The 19,635-nt window shown below is 45.0% G+C and overlaps 1 protein-coding gene across 1 annotated transcript; it reads right to left on the reverse strand.

The window, feature by feature from the left end:
• Positions 1-5,404: 5,404 nt before the first annotated feature.
• FBXW2 (F-box and WD repeat domain containing 2) lies at positions 5,405-19,635 on the reverse strand. Its single transcript, XM_056860349.1, has 8 exons — positions 19,549-19,635; positions 16,586-16,691; positions 15,606-16,115; positions 14,516-14,710; positions 13,445-13,578; positions 10,208-10,294; positions 8,647-8,816; positions 5,405-6,060 (listed from the first exon to the last, which is right to left on the reverse strand). The coding sequence occupies exons 3-8, from the start codon at positions 16,093-16,095 to the stop codon at positions 5,772-5,774; spliced, it is 1,365 nt and encodes a 454-aa protein (XP_056716327.1). The 5' UTR covers positions 16,096-16,115; positions 16,586-16,691; positions 19,549-19,635; the 3' UTR covers positions 5,405-5,771.

Here is a 19,635-nt window from a genome sequence, read left to right on the forward strand (position 1 = left end):
ACTAAGTAGGTGATGTGAAAGACCTCTGCCTGAGACCCCTGGAGAGCCACTGCCGGTCTGAGTAGACAATGCTGACTTTGATGGACCAAGGGTCTGTCTGATTCAGTAGAAGGCAGCTTCATGTGTTCATAGCACAATATGTATTATTTATAAATCAGGAAGAAGGGTTTTAGCCGCCGATGTATATTTAATTCCCCCAGAACTCTTCAAAGCCAATACTTCTTGGTGGAAGGATATACTGGCAACTGTATTCACTTAGGTAAACATGACAGGAGTTATGCCTCAGTTTGGAGACGTGCTATAATACCAGTTTATAAGAAGGGAGACAGAACAGATCCATCCAATCATAGACCATTCAACCTTTTATCAGTGGCTGGGAAGCTTTACGCTCTGTCTTTTTATTACTGACTCGTGGGCTGGCTGGAAACTCATAAAATCCTGGGGAGGGAACAGGCTGGCTTTAGGCGAGGGGCTGGTCCAGATGATAACCTTTTGACATTGCAGTTCTTAATATACAACCAAGAGTTAGGGGATCCTTGCTGCTGCCTTTAAGAATCTGAAGGTGGCTTTTGATATTGTACCCCACGCCCAATTGTGGCACAAGTTAAAATTAACATCTATTGACAAGAGACTGTTGGCTCTGATTAAGATTCTGTATTCTAATCCTTACGGCACAAGTACGCTAAGGGTCAGACGGACATTTCCCTACAGCAGGGAGTGTTCCAGGGGTGTGTGCTTTATGGTTAAATTAATATATTAACGATACAATCTCTGCTGCCTCTACCCAGGACCGTTATTCTCCATCTGTTGCTAATGTTAAAATTCCTATTCTACTTTTTGCTGACGATGCAGTTTTCTTATCAATAATAACATCAGGACTGTCCTCTCTGATAAAAGGTTTTCGTCTCTTACTGCCGAGAACACCTGATAGTTATCTATAAAAAATCCAAGGTTGTTCTTTTTGCCCAAAAGCCTCATGTATACCATAAGTGGCAAATTTACTGTAATAATACTGAGGAGCCCCCCTATTTTAAATACCTTGAGGTTTGGTTTGACCAGAGATTAATTTGGTCAGTGCAAGCTGCTCGTGTTAAAAGATAGGCTATAATGGCAACAAATATTATTTGTCATTTCTTTTCTTCATCTGGGGTTCAGTATCTCCCAGCCGCCATTAAATTGTTCAATGCCAAGGTGGTTGTGCAAAGTTTCTATGGGGCTGGTATCTGGATTGACATAACAGGGAGTCCTTTGATTCAATTCTTCTTACATTCCTATGTTCCATTTGTAAACTGAACAGATGTCGGCTCTTCTTTACAAACAGATGTACACACTTACAGGCAGGATGTGAAACAGGTCTGTTATGCGGTTCCATTCCCCCTTCAGGTTCTCCTTCCTTTTATTTCTTTCCCTTTCTCCCAAAGTTTTCCTTTGGTTTATTTTTATTTTTCCTTCTCTTTCTCCCCCTTCCCGTCCCCTGGACTTTATTTAATTTCATTTTCTTCTGAAATTATTTTGCAAAGTGAGAAGGGAGGTATTGTTTGGCTCTGCCTTCTCCAGCAGCCATTTGGGAGGGAGGGGGCAATTCCAAAGGTGCCTGCAGGCTCAAAAAGGTTGGGGACCCCTGCATGGACTAAAACCATTGTAAAGCATCAAGGAATCCTTTTGTAGGGTTTCACGGTCTCAGTCGGGGCACAACCTCCCCCCACCCGCGCCTCGAGTTCACTGCCATTAATAGAAGACTCGTAAACTGCCCTAAACAGAAGATTCATAAACAACCATGCCATGCCAGAGGTCCAGAAAAATAGAGCACGCTGATAGCAATGCATCTCCTCTGGGGTCCTCCATTATTCATCGCTATTATCTGTTGTTGTTTTGCATCTTTCAAAACAAGAGAACATCTTGTACTGAGACAGCAACCGCCATCCAAGTCTGAAGTAATGGCTGAATGTTCCCCACTAAGTTTTGGGTTAGTTGAATATTTATGCCGTGACCCTATTGTACAACTCAAAGTTTGCCTTCACTTGCTTCTATAGATGTCAAATGATTAGCAAACATACTGGGAGCAGCCATTTCCTGTGCCTTAAACAGCACCTTGATCTATAGAATGGAGTGGGTGAAATGTTTTTTTAAAGCACAGAGATATAAGTCATGTGGATCAGTGGTAGAGCATCTGCTTGGCATGCAGAAGGTCCCAGGTTCAATCCCCGGCATCTCCAGTTAAAGGGACTAGGCAAGTAGGTGATGTGAAAGACCTCTGTCCGAGACCCTGGAGAGCTGCTGCCAGTCTGAGTAGACAATAATGACTTTGATGGACCAAGGGTCTGATTCAGTATAAGTTAGCTTCATGTGTTCATGTGACCAGTGCATGTCTGCGCATTAAGATGCTGTTCAAGGCACAAAAGTAGGGGCTGGTTTAAAAAATTAGCACTTCACTAAATGCAATTACAGGTTTCTAGTCCACCTTAGTATCTATCCTGCAGTTTTGAGAGAACAGAGCTTTTTGAGACACCACCATGTCTGCTGGCCCCACTGCACCCTCCGTGAACAGAGCCAGACACCCGGGCAACCACTGTTGTGGAGTGATTAGAATCTGGGACCAGGAAGCGCCATGTTCAAATGCCCATGCAGTCATGAAGCTAACAGGGGGCCAAGCACTCTCTCAGCATCATCTACTTCGGAGCTGCTGTGAAGATAAAATGGAGGGGTCATATGGACACCACCGGGAGCTCCTTGGAAGAACAGCAGGATTAAAACAGGCAGCGTTGCCACACACCACTTCAGATGAGGGGGTGGGGCTAGAGGACATGACCCATTCCACCCATTCTTGAAGACAGGGTTTTAATTGCAAAAGGCCCATCAGCAGGGGCACGCAGGGATACAACAGACATAGAGACTTGGGCCAAAAGGGCGGCCCAAGCAATCGAGGGATAGCTGCATCTTTTCTACAAAGAATTAACGCGTTTGGGATTTTTTGGTGTAGAAAGAAAGATGGTGAAACAGGGACCGGGGCAGTGGAGAGGTATAAATGTACAAAATTACAGGCAGAATGTTTTTCTCTCTTCTCAGCGCTCTAATCTGGCATCATCCAATGAAACTGATTAGCAGATTCGGGCCAGACAAAAAGAAGGGCTTCTTCATGCCATGCAGAATCCATTCATGAATTTGCTGTTGCAAGAGACAGGGATGGCTGTTGAGTTGGGTGATTTTTTAAAAAGGGCTTGACAGTACCATGAAGAATAAACCCATCAACAGCCAATGGCCACAATAGCTAAATAGAAACCCCATTTTCTTAACCATACAGCTTTAGCGGAGTGCAAACAATGGAGGAGGGCTGGCATCTGGCCGGGTACCATCAGCAAGGAGATGCTAGATCAGCAGGGTTCTTAAGCCCAGAGCCTGGATTCATACAGAAACACAACAGGCAACATCTTGTAACATAATTAAAATTGCTTTCTTCCTCCGTTCAGGGAGTAACTGAATGGTTCAATCATCTCCTGATGACACAGACAAGACAGAATTAAAACCACACCCTTCCTTGGGGGGGGCAATTGCTCCAACCTCGTTTTCTTCCAAGGAGTTAGGGATTATGTGTGGGAAAATTCTGGGTTCAAAAGAGCACTTAATTATTCAGTGCATTTGTTGCTTGGGTCAGACTAGCAGCTGACTGTTCGGGAATGACTCAGTGAGGGACCCAAACTGAACAAGGCTGAAAGCTTACAAAATGAGGGGGGAGAATTAAGCAGCTGATGAAGAGCTATGACCTGTCCAAGCGCTTTTTTGACCTGAAATAAAGTTGTCAAAATAGCAAAGATGTGTTTGTTTTAAATTGAACAGGTCATAAACAGAGCTTGGACTGCAGTACCGCAGTTTACCACTCTAAGCCACGGGGCTCTTCACAGGCTAGATTTACCCATAGTTAATTCCAGAACTGTCCATCTCTGCCAGACAGCCATCATGCCCTTTAATTATAGCTCTGCCCTTCTGCAGAATGCGTCAAAAATAGACATATGCATGCATACCCCATGCCTTAACCACATCCTCGGGTCAGGGCCTCCGTTCACCCCATTAGCCAGCCAACATAGAGCCTGCACCTTTAGAGGATTTAAGGTTTCATCTCATTCACTAACAGTGAATAAAGCAGGAAGAGGTGAGTTTGAGGGTATTTTAGTCCCTGAGGACCCAAAAGTATTAGTTCAATAACGGAGCATCAGCACAAAATTCCAACCAGGCAGATGGTTTTATTAATATAGTTGTGTAAACTTTTTGTAGCACGTGCTGGAAGAAGACGGCCATCTTTGATCCAGCGCCCCTCCAAGAACAGAAGGGCAGGTGGATGGGGGGAAAGAGTGTGAGCCCTCCCCTCTGCCGCTTATTGTTCAGCACACTCTCGCCACATTTCAATCTTAAATTACTTCAGTTGGATTTCAAGCTGCTGGGCTTCGGCCAAGCCACAGCTTTGGCCTCTGCGCTGGTAATCAAATTGTGATAGAAACATCCCTTGAAAGATGTAGAGCTTCTTTTGATTCGAGAGAACTGTGCTGGCAGCGCTTCAAATGAACCATTACAGGAACCAAAGCCTCTCTGTGCCTGTAGAGATGAGTAGCTAAGATGAAGTCTGACATGTGCATGCTGCTAGAATACTTCCTTTCCAACTCTCCATTATCCAATTATTTCCCTAGCAGGGAAACTGCTGCGCACTGGGGCCCTAAGCTACTAACCAACCTTGTAACCACCTTACTTCTTCCCATTAGATTCAGGAAGCCATGATGGATAGAGAGGCAGATTTCTTCTTGCAGAGAGATCAGGCCAAGGGAGGCGAATGCCTGTTCCGAGGGAGCCAGGTCTTTGAGAGGAACATTGAATCTGCTAAGCAAGCAGGTTCAATACTGCTTTCAACCACACACACTTGTAGACCTTTCCTGCACCAGTAACCACTACGAGCACACGGAGCCTTCCATTGACTTGATGGATTGCTAAAAAAAGGCAACTCACTCAAACTGGCCCAAGAATTTGCCTTACACGACGAAGCATGTCTCTGGTGAGGGAGACTCACTGCTTTTCCCAAATAATTGCAAGACCATCTGCTTTAGAAATTCATTGCTATATATGAGGACAGCTGAGACTCCGGGAAGAGGAGTGGCGCCCATTTTCACTGCACACTGAAGTGTAGGTGTCTGTTGTTTGAAGTGACATCTGAACAGTCACAGAGAAACAGATTGGCCTGCTTGTAGCGATCTGATTTTTCAGTGGAGGTGAACCCCTTGCGAACAAGGTATCTGAAAGAAACAGTTTGACTCACTACCTCCTCTTTTCTATCTGAGAAAGATGGGGGCGGAAGGGGGAAAAGGGCTGAGAACCAATACCCTTCTTCTTTTGAATGGCATCTTTTCCCCACCTCCCCCCCAAGGAAAAAGAAAAACCAAACCAACAACCCTAAAGCCACAGTTGAGAAAGATGCCCAAATGTGTATGCTTGAACATGGATACACAAGCCGGTGGTGAAAGGATGTTAGCATGCTGTGGTGCATTAATGTTTCTAAAAGTAATAACAACACACACCCCTCTCGGTTGTTCCGCACCTCCCCCATCTTCTCCAATGCCCTAGAAAATTAAAGGTAAAATGATTGTACGTTGCATGATGGAGTCTGGAAGATGCGCAGCTTTGGTTCATGCAAAGTCTCCTCAGGTTGACTTGCTGCTGGCAGTCTCAACCGTTTGTTCGTTCGTTTTTTTAAAAAAGCCACACGTCACACGTGTATCCGCCGCTCCCCTTCAGCCGTGTTCCTTCCACAAAACCAGATGAATACTGTGGTCAGGCATACTGGTGGCGAAGACCAATCCCATGTCGTTCTGGCCATCCAAGCCGTTGAGCCAAGCCATTTCTCCAGCCAAAAAGCTCGACCCCCTCTTGGACTTCCTGTACTCTGGCAGCGGCCAGCGGCTGATCAGTTTCTCTGTCCTCAAATCCATGATGTACAGGTAGTGGTTATCAAACAGGAGGGCAAAAATGTCACCGAAGCCCAGCAAGGACAAGTTTGCAAACTCGGGAGGTTTGATAACCCTGCAGTGAGAAGAAGGCAGGAGGGATCAGAAAAAAATCATGGTGTGCAAAGGACAGGTTAGCCTTAACAAAACAGGATTTTAAATAGCGTTAAATCTAAGCCAGTGCCTAGATGCTGTGGTCAAAATGGAAGATGGAGAATGAACTGAAGTGGAATCCAGGCAAGACAGAGGTATTGCTTGCACTGAAGCTTGATGTTCTGGAAGGGGATGGTTTGCAACTAGATAGTGCAAGGCAGTCCCTCTCATGCTTTTTAAAGTAGGACCCATGTCTAAACTGTCTCTGCTTTTCGACACCCGCTCGCAAAAGTAACTCCCTGCTACTTTCTCCTTCCAACATAAAATGCAGAAACCTCACACTAGTTAACAATGAACGAGTTTTACAGTCTATTTTTCTGTGCTTGGTATTGACAAACACATAGCATTGCTGAGCCACGTGCCGTATTTTATGGCCATTTCATGCCATAAGCAGAGGCAAATCAAAATTTGTCATTGAACCACCTCTCCTAGCTCACTCAGGCCCCCCTCCTGGTCTCATGACCCACCAGCAATAGTCACAACCCACCTTTGGGCACCAAAGGCCAGTTTGAGAATCACTACACTTAAGGAAGAATAAACCGGCTTACAATCACCTTCCCTTCCCCTCCCCACAACAGACACACTGTGAGGTAGGTGTGGCTGAGAGAGTGTGACTAGCCCAAGGTCACCCAGCTGGCTCCATGTGTGGGAGCGGGGAAACAAGTCCAGTTCACCAGATCAGAGACACACTTTCTCCCCCTCCCTTCACACCAGGAAAATACATGACAACGCAGGTGCAGTCTGCTTTTTCCCATTTAGATCATAGTTGTAGGTTATCAATCCTCCTGGACAGGACTGACCTGCTAGAGTACTCTAACACACCAGAAACTACAGCTCGTTCAAAATGTGGCTGCCCCTTTTTTTAAAAACAGAAACAAATCACTTCATCATGCAATGCTGTTACTGCAACAACTTCATCGGATTTCTATTTGTTTTCTGGTTCCAGCCCAAATGCCGATGCTCATCTTTAGAGTCCTTCACAAACTCAAAGGACCATCTCTTGCATGGCACGGTTGGCCACGACCTGTTTCTTTTCTGTGGCCGCGTCCCACAACTACAGAACAAACTTCCCTCGATGATGCGAAAGATCTTCCTCCTAGCTGGCCTTCAGAAAGCCAATAAAAACTACTTTATTTCAGAGGGCACTTATATGAACATTATGAATTTACCTGTTTCTGAGCTGTTGTGGTTTGACGGTGTCACCTGCCTTGGGCTCACTTAGGAAAGGCAGGCTGCAGTTGCTTCAAATTAATTAAAGCACTGTGATGATGCACTAAGGGAATTAGCAATGAAGTCTCTGGCTCAGTGTCCTACTTGGGGTGTTGGGGATTCAGAAGGGTCTGGGGCTGTCAATGCAGAGGCCCAAGAAAGCAGCAGCTGAATTAGACCAAAGGTTAATCAAATCTGGTTTCCGAACAGATGTTGAGAGGCCTACAAGCAGGGGTTCAGAGGCTAAAGCCCCCCAACTGTTTACTCACATGCACACAAACACACTGCAGCTGCTTCTCAAAGTTCCATTTAGCTATTGTGGCTAACAGCCATTGATGGACCTCTCCTCCAAGAAGAAAAAGAGTTGGTTTTTATATGCCAACTTTCTCTACCACTTAAAGAAGAATCAAACCGGCTTACAATCACCTTCCCTTCCCCTCCCCACAACAGACACATTGTGAGGTAGGTGGGGCTGAGAGAGCTCAAAGAGAACTGTGCCTAGCCCAAGGTCAACCAGCAGGCTTCATGTGTAGGAGTGGGGAAACCAACCTGGTTCACCAGATTAGCATCTGCCGCTCATGTGGAGGAGTGGGGAATCAAACCCGGTTCTCCAGATCAGTCCACCACTCCAAACCACCACTCCTAACCATTACACCACGCTGGCTCTCTCTGTGCAACCCCGTTTTAAATCCATCTTAGCTAGGTACCATCACTGTTCCCTAGAGCGGCAGGTTCCACGAGTCAGTTGCACGCTATATGCAGACATTCTTTCTTGAAGAACTAGAAATGAAAGGATCCAGAAGAACAAGAAGTAAAGGCGATCCAGAGGGTAGAATCTGAGAGGAGGAGGGAAAGAGGGAGGGAGAAGGGGCAGGGAAGAGGAATACATTTGGCCAGGTAAGCTGAAGATGTGTGGAAGGCTGAAGTTCACACAGCAAATAAAAATAGCCATCCACTTCTTTGGCTGCTGTTTCGTAGCAGCAACTATCAATTCTATTTTTACCTTAATGAACAAATGAGATTCGACAAGCTAACATATACCAGTTGGGATGCTGTGAAAAGTCCTTACAGCCCTGCAAGATTCTGGGCCCCGTTCACTTGAAACTCCAACAAAAGCCATTGCTGACTAGCAGTTTCATTAATCTTAACTCCTCCCTTCATAAAAATGAGGCACGATCCATGACATTTCTCCCCTGATCCTCTCTCTTCTCTCTCCTGAAGTATTCTCAACAGGAGGTGTAAGGACCAATTCAAGCTTTCCTTGACACACATTTCTCTGCCTGGAATTCAAAGCGTTTACCTGAGAATATCGTAGCTGGCAAAGTCCCACTGGTACAATCCAAGCGCTGAACTACACACGATGTATTTCCCATCGAAGTGAAGCCGGGGCTGCAGAGAGATGCTGCGGTCTTCTGACACCGTCAGGGTTTTTAAGCATTTGCAGTTGATCTCTCTTCCGATGGGCCAGATCTATTTTTTGTTAAAATTATAACATGGAAAACTCTACTTGAGGAATCTCTTGTGCCTAAAATGACCTCCCAGAGCACCTCCATGGTCTCTTCTCTCTCCTTTCAAATCTCTCCTCAATGCACCTTTGCCATTAAGACTTTCTCAGGGCTTCTTAAACTTTTTCTACTCGCAACCCCTTCTCGCCCAAGAAATTTCTATGCGACCCTGGGTATACAGGTATATAAAATAGGTATACAAATCAAACATTTTACTGATGATAAATCAATTTTTTCATGACCCCCAAATTCAGTTACTTGACCCCACAGTTTAAGAAGCTTTGGTCTATGAACCTGCTTTATACTGTCAGACCACTGGTCCACTGAATACGGCCTTCTGTGACTAGCAGCAGCTCTCCATGGACTCAAGCAGAGGTCTTTTTCCAATCCCTGCTATCCCAGATCCTTTAACCTGAGATGCCAAAGATCAAAGGTGGGATCCTCTGCATGTAAGACAGACACTTCACAACAATTCCACGGCCCTGCCCACTGGCTCAACTCTTTTGACCACTCAAGAAAGTAAGCCTAAGTCTGGGTAACTGCATCTGTGTGCACTCATCTCTACTCCTTTCCACTGTCAGAATTCAGACTGCAAACCTCTCAGGGTAGAAACTTGATCTTTTGCTTATGTTTACTTGGGAAGTGTTGTCTACCCCGATTTTATTTATAAATCATAAATATCATCATCATCCCTTTATTGGCATAAAAACATAATACAGAAGGGTACAAAAGGAATGGAGATACTAAAAAGTGCCCTTTACAGAATAGCTAAAAGACAGTTACATCGAATAGAGCTGATTGTTGCTACTGCCATCTAATTAACTGTTTGGCGGGCTTTTAATACAAACTTTAAAAACTGTGCCGCGGTCTCCAATATATGGGGCGAACGATTGTTGAATAAATAGGAAACGTTAAAAGAATCTGAGACATTCTGTCTATTAACCAACAGGGGGCTTAAAAGTTCGTTACGAGATTCTGTGTAAAAACTACAATAAAATAAGACATGAGCAGCTGTTTCAATACAAATGTTGAAATCACAAATAAGCGAGGCAACACTTTTAGAGGTGTTCTTGAATCAGCTGCGTAGTACGTAGACAAGGCACAATATTATTTTGTAGTACTGATTCCATACCAAGGCTGGACTTATCTATTTGGAATGGAGCAGGGAGGATTTCAGGTCATTGGGACCTCTGCCTTTTATGGCATTCCACTGGTGGGCAGTACTGGGTCATGCGCGCATTTAGTTATACACAACTAACCAGATCTTCAGGCACGTCTTCAGAATGTTTCCCTTACTGTTCAAGCCTACAATTCCCCCGAATTCCTAGAGTTCAACAAGACAGATACACCCTTTACCTTGATTTCATACTTGTCAGCGCTTAAAAGAATGTAATCCCCAGGGCTGTGCATGATGGATTTGACTTTGCACTTTTGCAAGACCACCTGCAATGGGAAGGAAGGTGAGGTAAGACCCAGGTCACACAGGATCGGTTTGCACGAGGCAATGCACGTTTGTTCAGGTACATTTGCATCCTGGGTAGTGGAAGCCTTTTCTCTACCAAAACAGGTTCCCAATATTCTGTGGCTCCAGAGCAGGGCCCCCCAAATTATTTGAGCTTGTGGGAAACGTTAGAATATTGAGAAAGGAAAGTGCATACTGCCACAAAATGCTGTGAGTATGCAAGTCAAGCATTCTTCTTGGCTGGAGGCAGCTGTTTCTGAATGGGTCCTCCCTGCAGGCACAAGGGTATCGCCTCCTAGGCTCATCCGAACTGCCTCCTGCTCCAATGAGGTGGAGGAAAGCCAGGGTTGGTTCTTTGCTTTGGGGGGGAAATACTTCAAAGACAACACTGAGCATCAAGAAAAGTACTGGCAGGCACCATGGCACTCACAGGTCCCACACTGGTGACCCCTGCTCTAGAATGATCAAGAAATAGAGCCCAGAACAATGACAATACAAATAGGACAAGGATCACATGGAACAAATTAGTCAGACCATTGGTCCATTTGCCCCAGTATCATGTTTTCCAAAGGGCACAGGCTCTTCATGATTGCAAACAGAGAAGAGGCTTCCTCGGGAGGTGGTAAGCTCTCCTTCCCTGGAGGATTTTAATAAGAGGTTAGATGGTCACCTGTCAGCAATGCTGATTCTGTGACCTTAGGCAGATGATGAGAGGGAGGGCATCTTGGCCATCTTCTGGTCACTAGGGGTGTGTTGTGAATTTCCTGCATTGTGCAGGGGGTTGGACTTGATGGCCCTGGTGGTCCCTTCCAACTCTATGATTCTATGAGTCTTTTCCTACACCTGACAGCTTTTAACTGGAGATACCAGGGACCGAACCTGGGACCCAATGTATGCAATGTATGCGCACTACCACTGAATCTCTAGCCCCGTCCCATAGTCAGTTCCGAGGTAGTTCTGCTGCTTGGCATGCAGTCAGGTGTCAGGCTCAAAGTTAGGCACTTCCAGTTAAAAGGATCACAGGTCGCAAGACTAGGAATGAGATCCTGGAGAGATATTTACATTTTTGCTTGATCAACAGATTTTTCCATTGTCGAAGGCTTTCACGGTCAGAGTTCATTGGTTCTTGTAGGTTATCCGGGCTGTGTAACCGTGGTCTTGGAATTTTCTTTCCTGACGTTTCGCCAGCAGCTGTGGCAGGCATGTTCAGAGGAGTAACACTGAAGGACAGTGTCTCTCAGTGTCAAGGGTGTAGGAAGAGTAATATATAGTCAGAAAGGGTTTGGTTTGAGCTGAGTATTGTCCTGCAAAAGTAATGTGCTAATCATTGTCCTGTAAGTATCAAGATAATGTGCTAATGAGGGTATGGTATGTTAATATGGAACAATTGTATCCTGAAGTGATCTGTTAATGTGTGTAATCCAAAGCTAATCTGCATGGCTATTGTTGAATGTTGTCTTTGTTAGTCTGGAGGTTTTCAGAACTCTTCCTACACCCTTGACACTGAGAGACACTGTCCTTCAGTGTTACTCCTCTGAACATGCCTGCCACAGCTGCTGGCGAAACGTCAGGAAAGAAAATTCCAAGACCACGGTTACACAGCCCGGATAACCTACAAGAACCAAAGATTCTTCCATCTCTGTTGCTAACCACTCCAGGAAAGTGACGGATGAAGGGCAGGATACAAATTAAACAGACAAAAATGCTTTCCAGCCAGGACAGACAGTTCTGAGCTAGACAGGCCTGCCTCAACATATAACATCCAAATCGCAAGATGTCACAGTCCCGCTGTACATCACATTGGTCAGGCTGCACCTGGAGTATTGTGTGCAGTTCTGGAGGCCTCACTACAAAAAGGATGTGGACAAAATGAAGTAGGTGCAAAAGAGAGGGACAAGGATGATAATGGGCCTGGAGACCAAGCCCTATGAGGAAAGGCTCAGGGACTTGACAATATTAGGTCTGGAGCAGAGGAGGCTGAGAGGAGACATGATTGCTTTCTTTAAATATTTAAAAGGCTGTCACTTAGAGGAGGGCAGGGCACTGTTCCTGTTGACAGCAGAGGATAGGACTCACAAAAAGGGGTTTAAATTATGGGTGGATATTAGGGGGGGAAATTACTACAAGAGTAGTAAGAGCCCGTGGCACAGAGTGGTAAGCTGCAGTACTGCAGTCCAAGCTCTGCTCACGACTTGAGTTCAATCCCAATGGAAGTTGGTTTCAGGTAGCTATCTCAAGGTTGACTCAGTCTTCCATCCTTCCGAGGTCGGTAAAATGAGTACCCGGCTTGCTGGGGGTAAAGGGAAGATGACTGGGGAAGGCACTGGCAAACCACCCTGTAAACAAAGTCTGCCTAGTAAACGTTGGGATGTGACGTCACCCAATGGGTCAGGAATGACCCAGTGCTTGCACAGGGGACCTTTACCTATAAGAGTAGTTCAGCAGTGGAATCGGATGACTTTACCCCCAGCAAGCCGGGTACTCATTTTACCGACCTCGGAAGGATGGAAGACTGAGTCAACCTTGAGACAGCTACCTGAAACCAACTTCCGTTGGGATTGAACTTAAGTCGTGAGCAGAGCTTGGACTGCAGTAATGCAGCTTACCACTCTGTGCCACGGGCTCTTACTACTCTTGTAGTAATTTCCCCCCCTAGTAGCCACCCATAATTTAAACACCTTGTTGTGAGTCCTATCCTCTGCTGTCAACAGGAACAGCGCCCTGCCCTCCTCTAAGTGACAGCCTTTCAAATATTTAAAGAAAGCAATCATGTCCCCTCACAGGGAGTTTTCAAGCAGCGGCTAGATGAATACGTATGAGGCACGTTTTGAGCTGATCCTGCATTCAGCAGGAGGTTGGACTAGTTGGTCCTTTCCAACTCTATGATTCTACATAGAAAACTGAACTCACCTTAGGATTTTTCATACATAGTTGGCATTTTTATCTTACTGCTCTCCCATCACAGAACAGCAGGCATAGGGCTCCCAAGGGTTTGCCCATCCGGGAACTGACCAGCCCCAGCCCCTGCTAAGCTTCATTCAAAACTGATCAAATACAGAGCAGGCCAAAGCTTTCCCCACCCAGCAAGGAGTTCACCAAGAGAGGGACAAAATAAACCAGACCAGGCGTACCTTAGTGACCCATTCTGTGTGTCCCGTCAGCGTGTTGAGACACATTCCGGTTGATAAAGCCCAGACTTTCACAGTGAAATCCGCTGAGCCGCTGACAAGGATATCCAACTCATCGTTGTAATCCACACTAAAAACTACAAAGCAGAAAGAACAAGTTTCAGGATCAGCAATGTCAACTTCCATTTTTCTCATTTGGGACTAATTCGGCCAATTTATTTATTCCACCTTTCTCAGTGAGACTCAAGGCAGATTATAGGACATAAAAGTTCAAGCAAACAGGATAAAACAACCAATAAATAATGCAACTGGACTAGGACTACATAATAAGAGACCAATGGGTTTTTATTTCATTTGACTGTCATCATGTACAAGGGCAGGAGGGACAGCTCCTTGCCCCCAACAAACTAGTAATAATGCCAGCAACAGGGCACGAGAAAGATGTTTTTCACATGCCTCCACCATCAAAGTACGGTTAAGGAACCACTATGGAGAGAGCCTTCTTGGTCGAGGCACTGTGGCTCTGGAGCTCCTTACTTCCCGACGGATGTTTGGTTGCTTCAAACTTGCTTTCTAATGGGTGAGCTGGTTTGTAATGCTTTTTTGTGATGCTGGTTTTAATTATATGGTTAAAGTGAGAATTAGGGACTGGTTGTTGGCTGACGGCTCAGTTTTTATTGCAATGTTGTGGGGTTTGTTTTGGCGTGTTGCAAACCCGCCTGGACTGAAGGGAGGGAAATAAATTATTTTAGTAAAATCAATCTTGGAATTTTTTTCTACCAAAAATGCATGATTAGCTTGTATAGAATATTTGAACACTTCAGCAAACCATGCTAATAACATTACTCTGCAAAACTGCTCCTTAACACTTAAATTAAAAGACTGTATAGAAGGTGTCGTAGCCTTTTTGTTTAAGTGCTAAGGAGCAACTTTTCAAAGTGATGTTATTCACATGTATTTGGGAGATTTTAAAGAAACTCTTTGCGGGGGGGGGGGGGGGGGAATCCATCAAGAAAGTGCAGGAGTCTTCAAACCAGTAAGATGTTTTAGCCTCTTCTGCAGCCTGCAACCCACCTGCTCCTGTGTGGCCTCGGAAATACTGGGTTTTGGCTCCTGAGCTCCACTCCCAGCAGGCTACTGTGTTATCAAAAGAGCCCGTGACAAGTTTTTGCTCATCAAACTTGACTGCTGCACAGGTGTGGGTCTGGATCCCGTAGATGCACTGCCCCGTGCTCACGTCCCACAGCTTTGCAGACAAGTCATCTGACCCTGCAGTTCACAGGAACAGGAAACACTTTGAATGCAATTGAATTATTTGGAAATGCTATAATATTAAGTATTTTTTTTACAGCGCTTTGGAGAAGACAGCTTTTGTTGGGAGACTGTGTAACTGTCAAATGTTTGGGGAACAGAATAGCTTTGTAAAGGCCCCCAAAAGTCACATTCCTCCTGCTGTCCTATCTCTTGTGCTCCCTCTTCTGCTGACTCAGGAAAGGGTGCAGAAATACCTTGAGTTCTCGGTAATGCAAATGGAAATAAGAGACAGATGCATCCATAGTGTTGCATTTGCCCCCCCACACTGGAAATGCAATCTACCACCTCTATCCAAATAAAGTCCTCAAAGCAAACAGGTGATCAACAACTAAGCCTAAGTATGCATGCAAGGCAGACACATATTCCTTTTCAATCTGCATTCTGATCACTTTTGCCCAAGTAAGGGTTCCTGTGCATAGTTCCAAAGTCCTGCCTCCAAACATGCATGAAGTATTCTACCCAGACATAGCTTCAAGGCAACAAGACAGACACTGGCCTGAAAATTGGAAGACCCCTCGGTCACGTCCAGGCTTATCTTCAAACTTGCTCTCTCCTGTAGGAATGAGCTATATAGCTCGCTTCAAGGAACACCCCAAGAGTGTGTCGGTTAGATGAAGGGTTTTTGAACCGAGTTCTTGGAAACAAAGTCCCTTAAAAAATGTTGGAGGGGCCTCAATAAGGATATCGATCATGGCAAACAAATTTCCCTGAAAAACAGGTTGCACACCATGACTGAAGCTCCCTCATAGTTAAGAGGGCACACATCCCACTATGAGATCCAAACTAGCAATTTCCTGATTCGCAGCTCATATCCTTTGCCAAAAAGCCCAAGCGCTTTGGGTATTCCTACCTGTACAAAGAAGTCCATCCTTATAGTAAAGTGCATAAACCCTGGCACTGTGTCCAATCAGCGAGGAGGTCTCAAAGGCTTCATGGTCTTTCAGTTGCTTCATCCTTAAAATAGCCTTCAAGTACACCTTTTTCCAATGCAAAGCATCCTGGACAGAGTCATCGATCTGCCAGCCCAATTTCTTACAGGCGGTCTGCCACACCTCTGTACAGGCACTTATGACCTTGTTCCACTGCTTAGAGACGAGGCAACACGTGAGTAAGGTCTGAGGGTCAAGCCATTTTAACAAATAGAAACTGAGTTCCAGTGGGAGGAGTTTGAGGAAGTCCCGTTTGAGGAGGGTCTCTAGGTTATTGGAGAGATGCCTGAGCTGGACCGCCCCGCTTAAGCCAATCAGGTGATCCAGCGTCTCATTTTTCTGCAAGTCCGTCAGAGAGAGAAACGTAACAGAAATGTTATCAAGCCATGCTTCAAAGTCCTTTCTCTCCATAAGGTTATGGAAACATTTACCTGCGGTACATCAAAATATGGTATTAGTCTTACTCAAAATCAAACACAAGCATCACTATATATTTTTTTAAAAACTGCCACACTCATAACTTCTGCTGTGTCTGGCCCATATTGATAATAGTACCCAGCGCAATTAATAACTTAAAAATCAGCAATGTATAGTTTGTGGGGGAACTGTGCATACCATAATGGCAATGTGATCTAAAAACTTTCATATCACAACATGCTGAGCTTGTGGAATTTTGCTGGCCAGAGCAAAATTATTTTGGCTTCCTGACAATCTCAGACTTCTGTTAGAAATAAAACACATTTCCAGTCCTCGTTTACTGAGAAACTGTCTATAACTGACTTTCCTTCACACCAGGAAGTGGAATTAACTACATGTTAATTAGATCCAACTTTACAACTCAGTTCCCTGCATTGCCTTTTCTCCCTATATCAGAACTGGACGGGAAAAGACACACACTTACCTTAGATAGCTCTCTGTGTTAGAATGTTGCTCAGCAGATAGTGGCCAATGTTCTTCTCTCTTCCTGAAACCCAACAGGGTTTGGGATCCTGCTGGGGCCATTTCTCCTGGAGGAGCAACAAGAATTGTGAGCCAGGGTGACTCACTCCAAGCAAATGTGTGTTAGAAATCAGGGCATTTACACTAACTTAGCACTCACAAGTGTGCTGCTGCTGTACAGGGCTTAACAGACAAAAAAGCAGTACTTAAGTTAAACAATAACAATAATAATGCAATCCATACCAGATAGATCATTCTAAACTACTCAGCAGTACCTACGGAAAGTAGCAAGAACATAATAAACTGGTTCTGACATTTACTGATTTGGCTAAAAGGAAGCAACAAACCTCCACCTTCGATGGAGGGAAACATTAAGCACTTACTGGAAATTAATAACTGCCGCACTTATTTATTTAAAATGTGTATCCCTCTTTTCTTCCACACCGTTGGACAAACTGGCTCACACAATAAAGCCACTTACATTAAAAATCATGCAAAAGATTTTTTTTAAAAGCAGGGGCTGTGGCACGGTGGTAGAGCATTTGCATGGCAAGCAGAAGGTCCCAGGTTCAATATCTAGCATCTCCAGTTAAAGAATCTGGCAGTGATGTGAGAGACCTCTGCCTGAGACCCTGGAGATCCTCTGCCAGTCTGAGAAGATATCACTAAGCTTGATGCACCAATAGTCTGATTCAGTATAAGGCAGCTTCTTGTGAGTTATATGAGCAGCTTCTCTAAATTACCCACTAGCTATAACTGCGTCTCAGTCAGAGGCCATTTAAAGCAAACTTAAACCATTTATGGAAATGCTGAAGAGTGCCTTTCTAACCTCATTGCAAAGGCCATCTATAAAACAGGAGTGGCCACTGAAAATGCATGAGCCGAAGTCAAAGTAGTTCTCACAGCCCTCGGCAGAGGAGCAAAAGACACCCCCAGGACGATGATCAGAGCTGCTGTACAGGTTTATGTGAGTGGATATAGTCCCTCTGCTGTGTGTGTGTGTGTATTAAGTGCCGTCAAGTCGCTTCCAACTCATGGCGACCTTATGAATGAAAGTCCTCCAAAATGTCCTATCTTTGACAGCCTTGCTCAGGTCTTGCAACCCTCTGCTATGAGGGCCTATCATATCAGAAATGGGAAATATTGAAAATAAAACACCACTTGAACCAGAACTCTCTCTTCTCTACCTTGTAAAGCATGATATTCCAACAAAATATCAAGAATATGATAGAATATCAAGAATATGACAGAATCATATCATATGACAGAAGCAGCCAAACTTGTTTATGCTAAGTACTGGAAATCAGGATCCTATGCAATAAAAAGGAAATAGTTATTCAAGGTATTAGACATATTTACCCTGGTGAAATTGTATGTATAATGACTGAATCCTCTATATCAATCATAAGGCTTCCTATTTGAACCTTGCATATAGAAATTATAACTTATTTAGATCAATATTTCAGTAATAAGTTGCTTAGATTAATATTTCCTATTATTGAAACAGAACATTTATATGAGTGTTAACATTTGATATTTGGGTAATACTTTTATTTTAACATGGATCTTTCTTTGGCTGTATTCCTCTAGGCTTTCCTCATGCACCTGTTTATACTCTAAGTCTGTGGGAAGGATTTCATAGTTTTTATGTTATGCTTCTCCTTTCAAAATACTTTGGTTTTTCAGGTGCTTGAGTAAAACTTCTACCATCATTATCTATAGGTGGGAAAGGTCAGGGATTACCAACTAATGAGACTTCTGCCAGTAACTGGGTGAGGAGCAAGTAAGGCAGGAGGTTCAGATTTTGACTTGGCTCTTGAAATAGAACCTAAAGGAAGGAAAGAGAAAAAGTCTTGGGAGAGGGGGTGTCTGTTACTGACAATAATCCGAAGATAATTCACAGTGGGTAGCCGTGTTAGTCTGTCTGCAGTAGCAGAAAAGGGCAAGAGTCCAGTAGCACCTTAAAGACTAACAAGAATATTTTCTGGTAGGGTATGAGCTTTCGTGAGCCACAGCTCACTTCTTCAGATACTTCTTCAGATACTTCAGGTATCTGAAGAAGTGAGCTGTGGCTCACGAAAGCTCATACCCTACCAGAAAATATTCTTGTTAGTCTTTAAGGTGCTACTGGACTCTTCACTCTTCTTCGGATTAGTAGAAAAGGGCAAGCACCTGTAGCACCTTAAAGACTAACAAGAATATTTTCGGGTAGGGTATGAGCTTTCGTGAGCCACAGCTCACTTCTTCAGATACCTTCTTCAGAAAGCTCATACCCTACCAGAAAATATTCTTGTTAGTCTTTAAGGTGCTACTGGAGTCTTGTCCTTTTCTAATAATCCAAAGAAGAGTGAAGTCCTAAACACGAGATACCGGGAATCATAAACAGGAGAGGGCTGTTGCCTCCATGGCCTGCTTGCAGACTGTCCAAGGGGCCTGTGGCTGACTGTGGCTCAGAACAGGATTAGAGGCTGGGGGCGCTCCCAAGTTCAGAGGTTTGCAATACCTGATGGTGAGGACCACACAAGGAGAGAGGGATGCGGCTTTCATGCCTGGCTATTGTAGAATATGCCCCCCCCCCCCAGCATTTCGCAGCACGGTGAAGCAAACAGGATGCTGGGCTTCACGGACCTTTGGGCGTGATCCAGCTGGGCTCTTCTTGTGCTCTAATCATCACCCCCCCCCAAATAAAGCGCAGAAGTTCTCCTGCCCTCCACCCCCGATTTCGGCCTCACTTCAACCTCACTCTAACCCACCCGAGACTTCTTCTCAGCCTCCCTCAAGGCCCCGCCCACTCGCCGTGGCAGGTCGCCACTGCAAACCCCGCCCCCTACCTCCGCCCCCTAGCTCGCTCTTCCCTTCACCCCCTCCCCTTTTCTCCTTCCAGCCCCCTTTTCCCCCCTCTCTCGGGGGAGCGGGGGTTCGAACCTTTCGCCGCTGCCGCCGCCGGGTCCAAGCACAGGCTCTACCCCAGGTACTTCCGGCGCGAGCTGTTGGCGTCATCGCCCACCACCG

This window comes from Euleptes europaea, chromosome 14 (genome assembly GCF_029931775.1).
Source record: "Euleptes europaea isolate rEulEur1 chromosome 14, rEulEur1.hap1, whole genome shotgun sequence".
In the NCBI taxonomy this organism is placed as follows: Eukaryota; Metazoa; Chordata; class Lepidosauria; order Squamata; family Sphaerodactylidae; genus Euleptes; species Euleptes europaea.

Bases quoted from the DNA above. Each gene is read 5' to 3' on its own strand.
- FBXW2 (XM_056860349.1), bottom strand. From the start codon at position 16,095: ATGGAGAGAAAGGACTTTGAAGCATGGCTTGATAACATTTCTGTTACG. The intron at 10,295-13,444 runs GTACGCCTGGTC...TTCCCATTGCAG, and splicing joins ACACAGAATGGGTCACTAAG to GTGGTCTTGCAAAAGTGCAA. The intron at 8,817-10,207 runs GTAAAGGGTGTA...AACAAAAAATAG, and splicing joins CTGACAAGTATGAAATCAAG to ATCTGGCCCATCGGAAGAGA.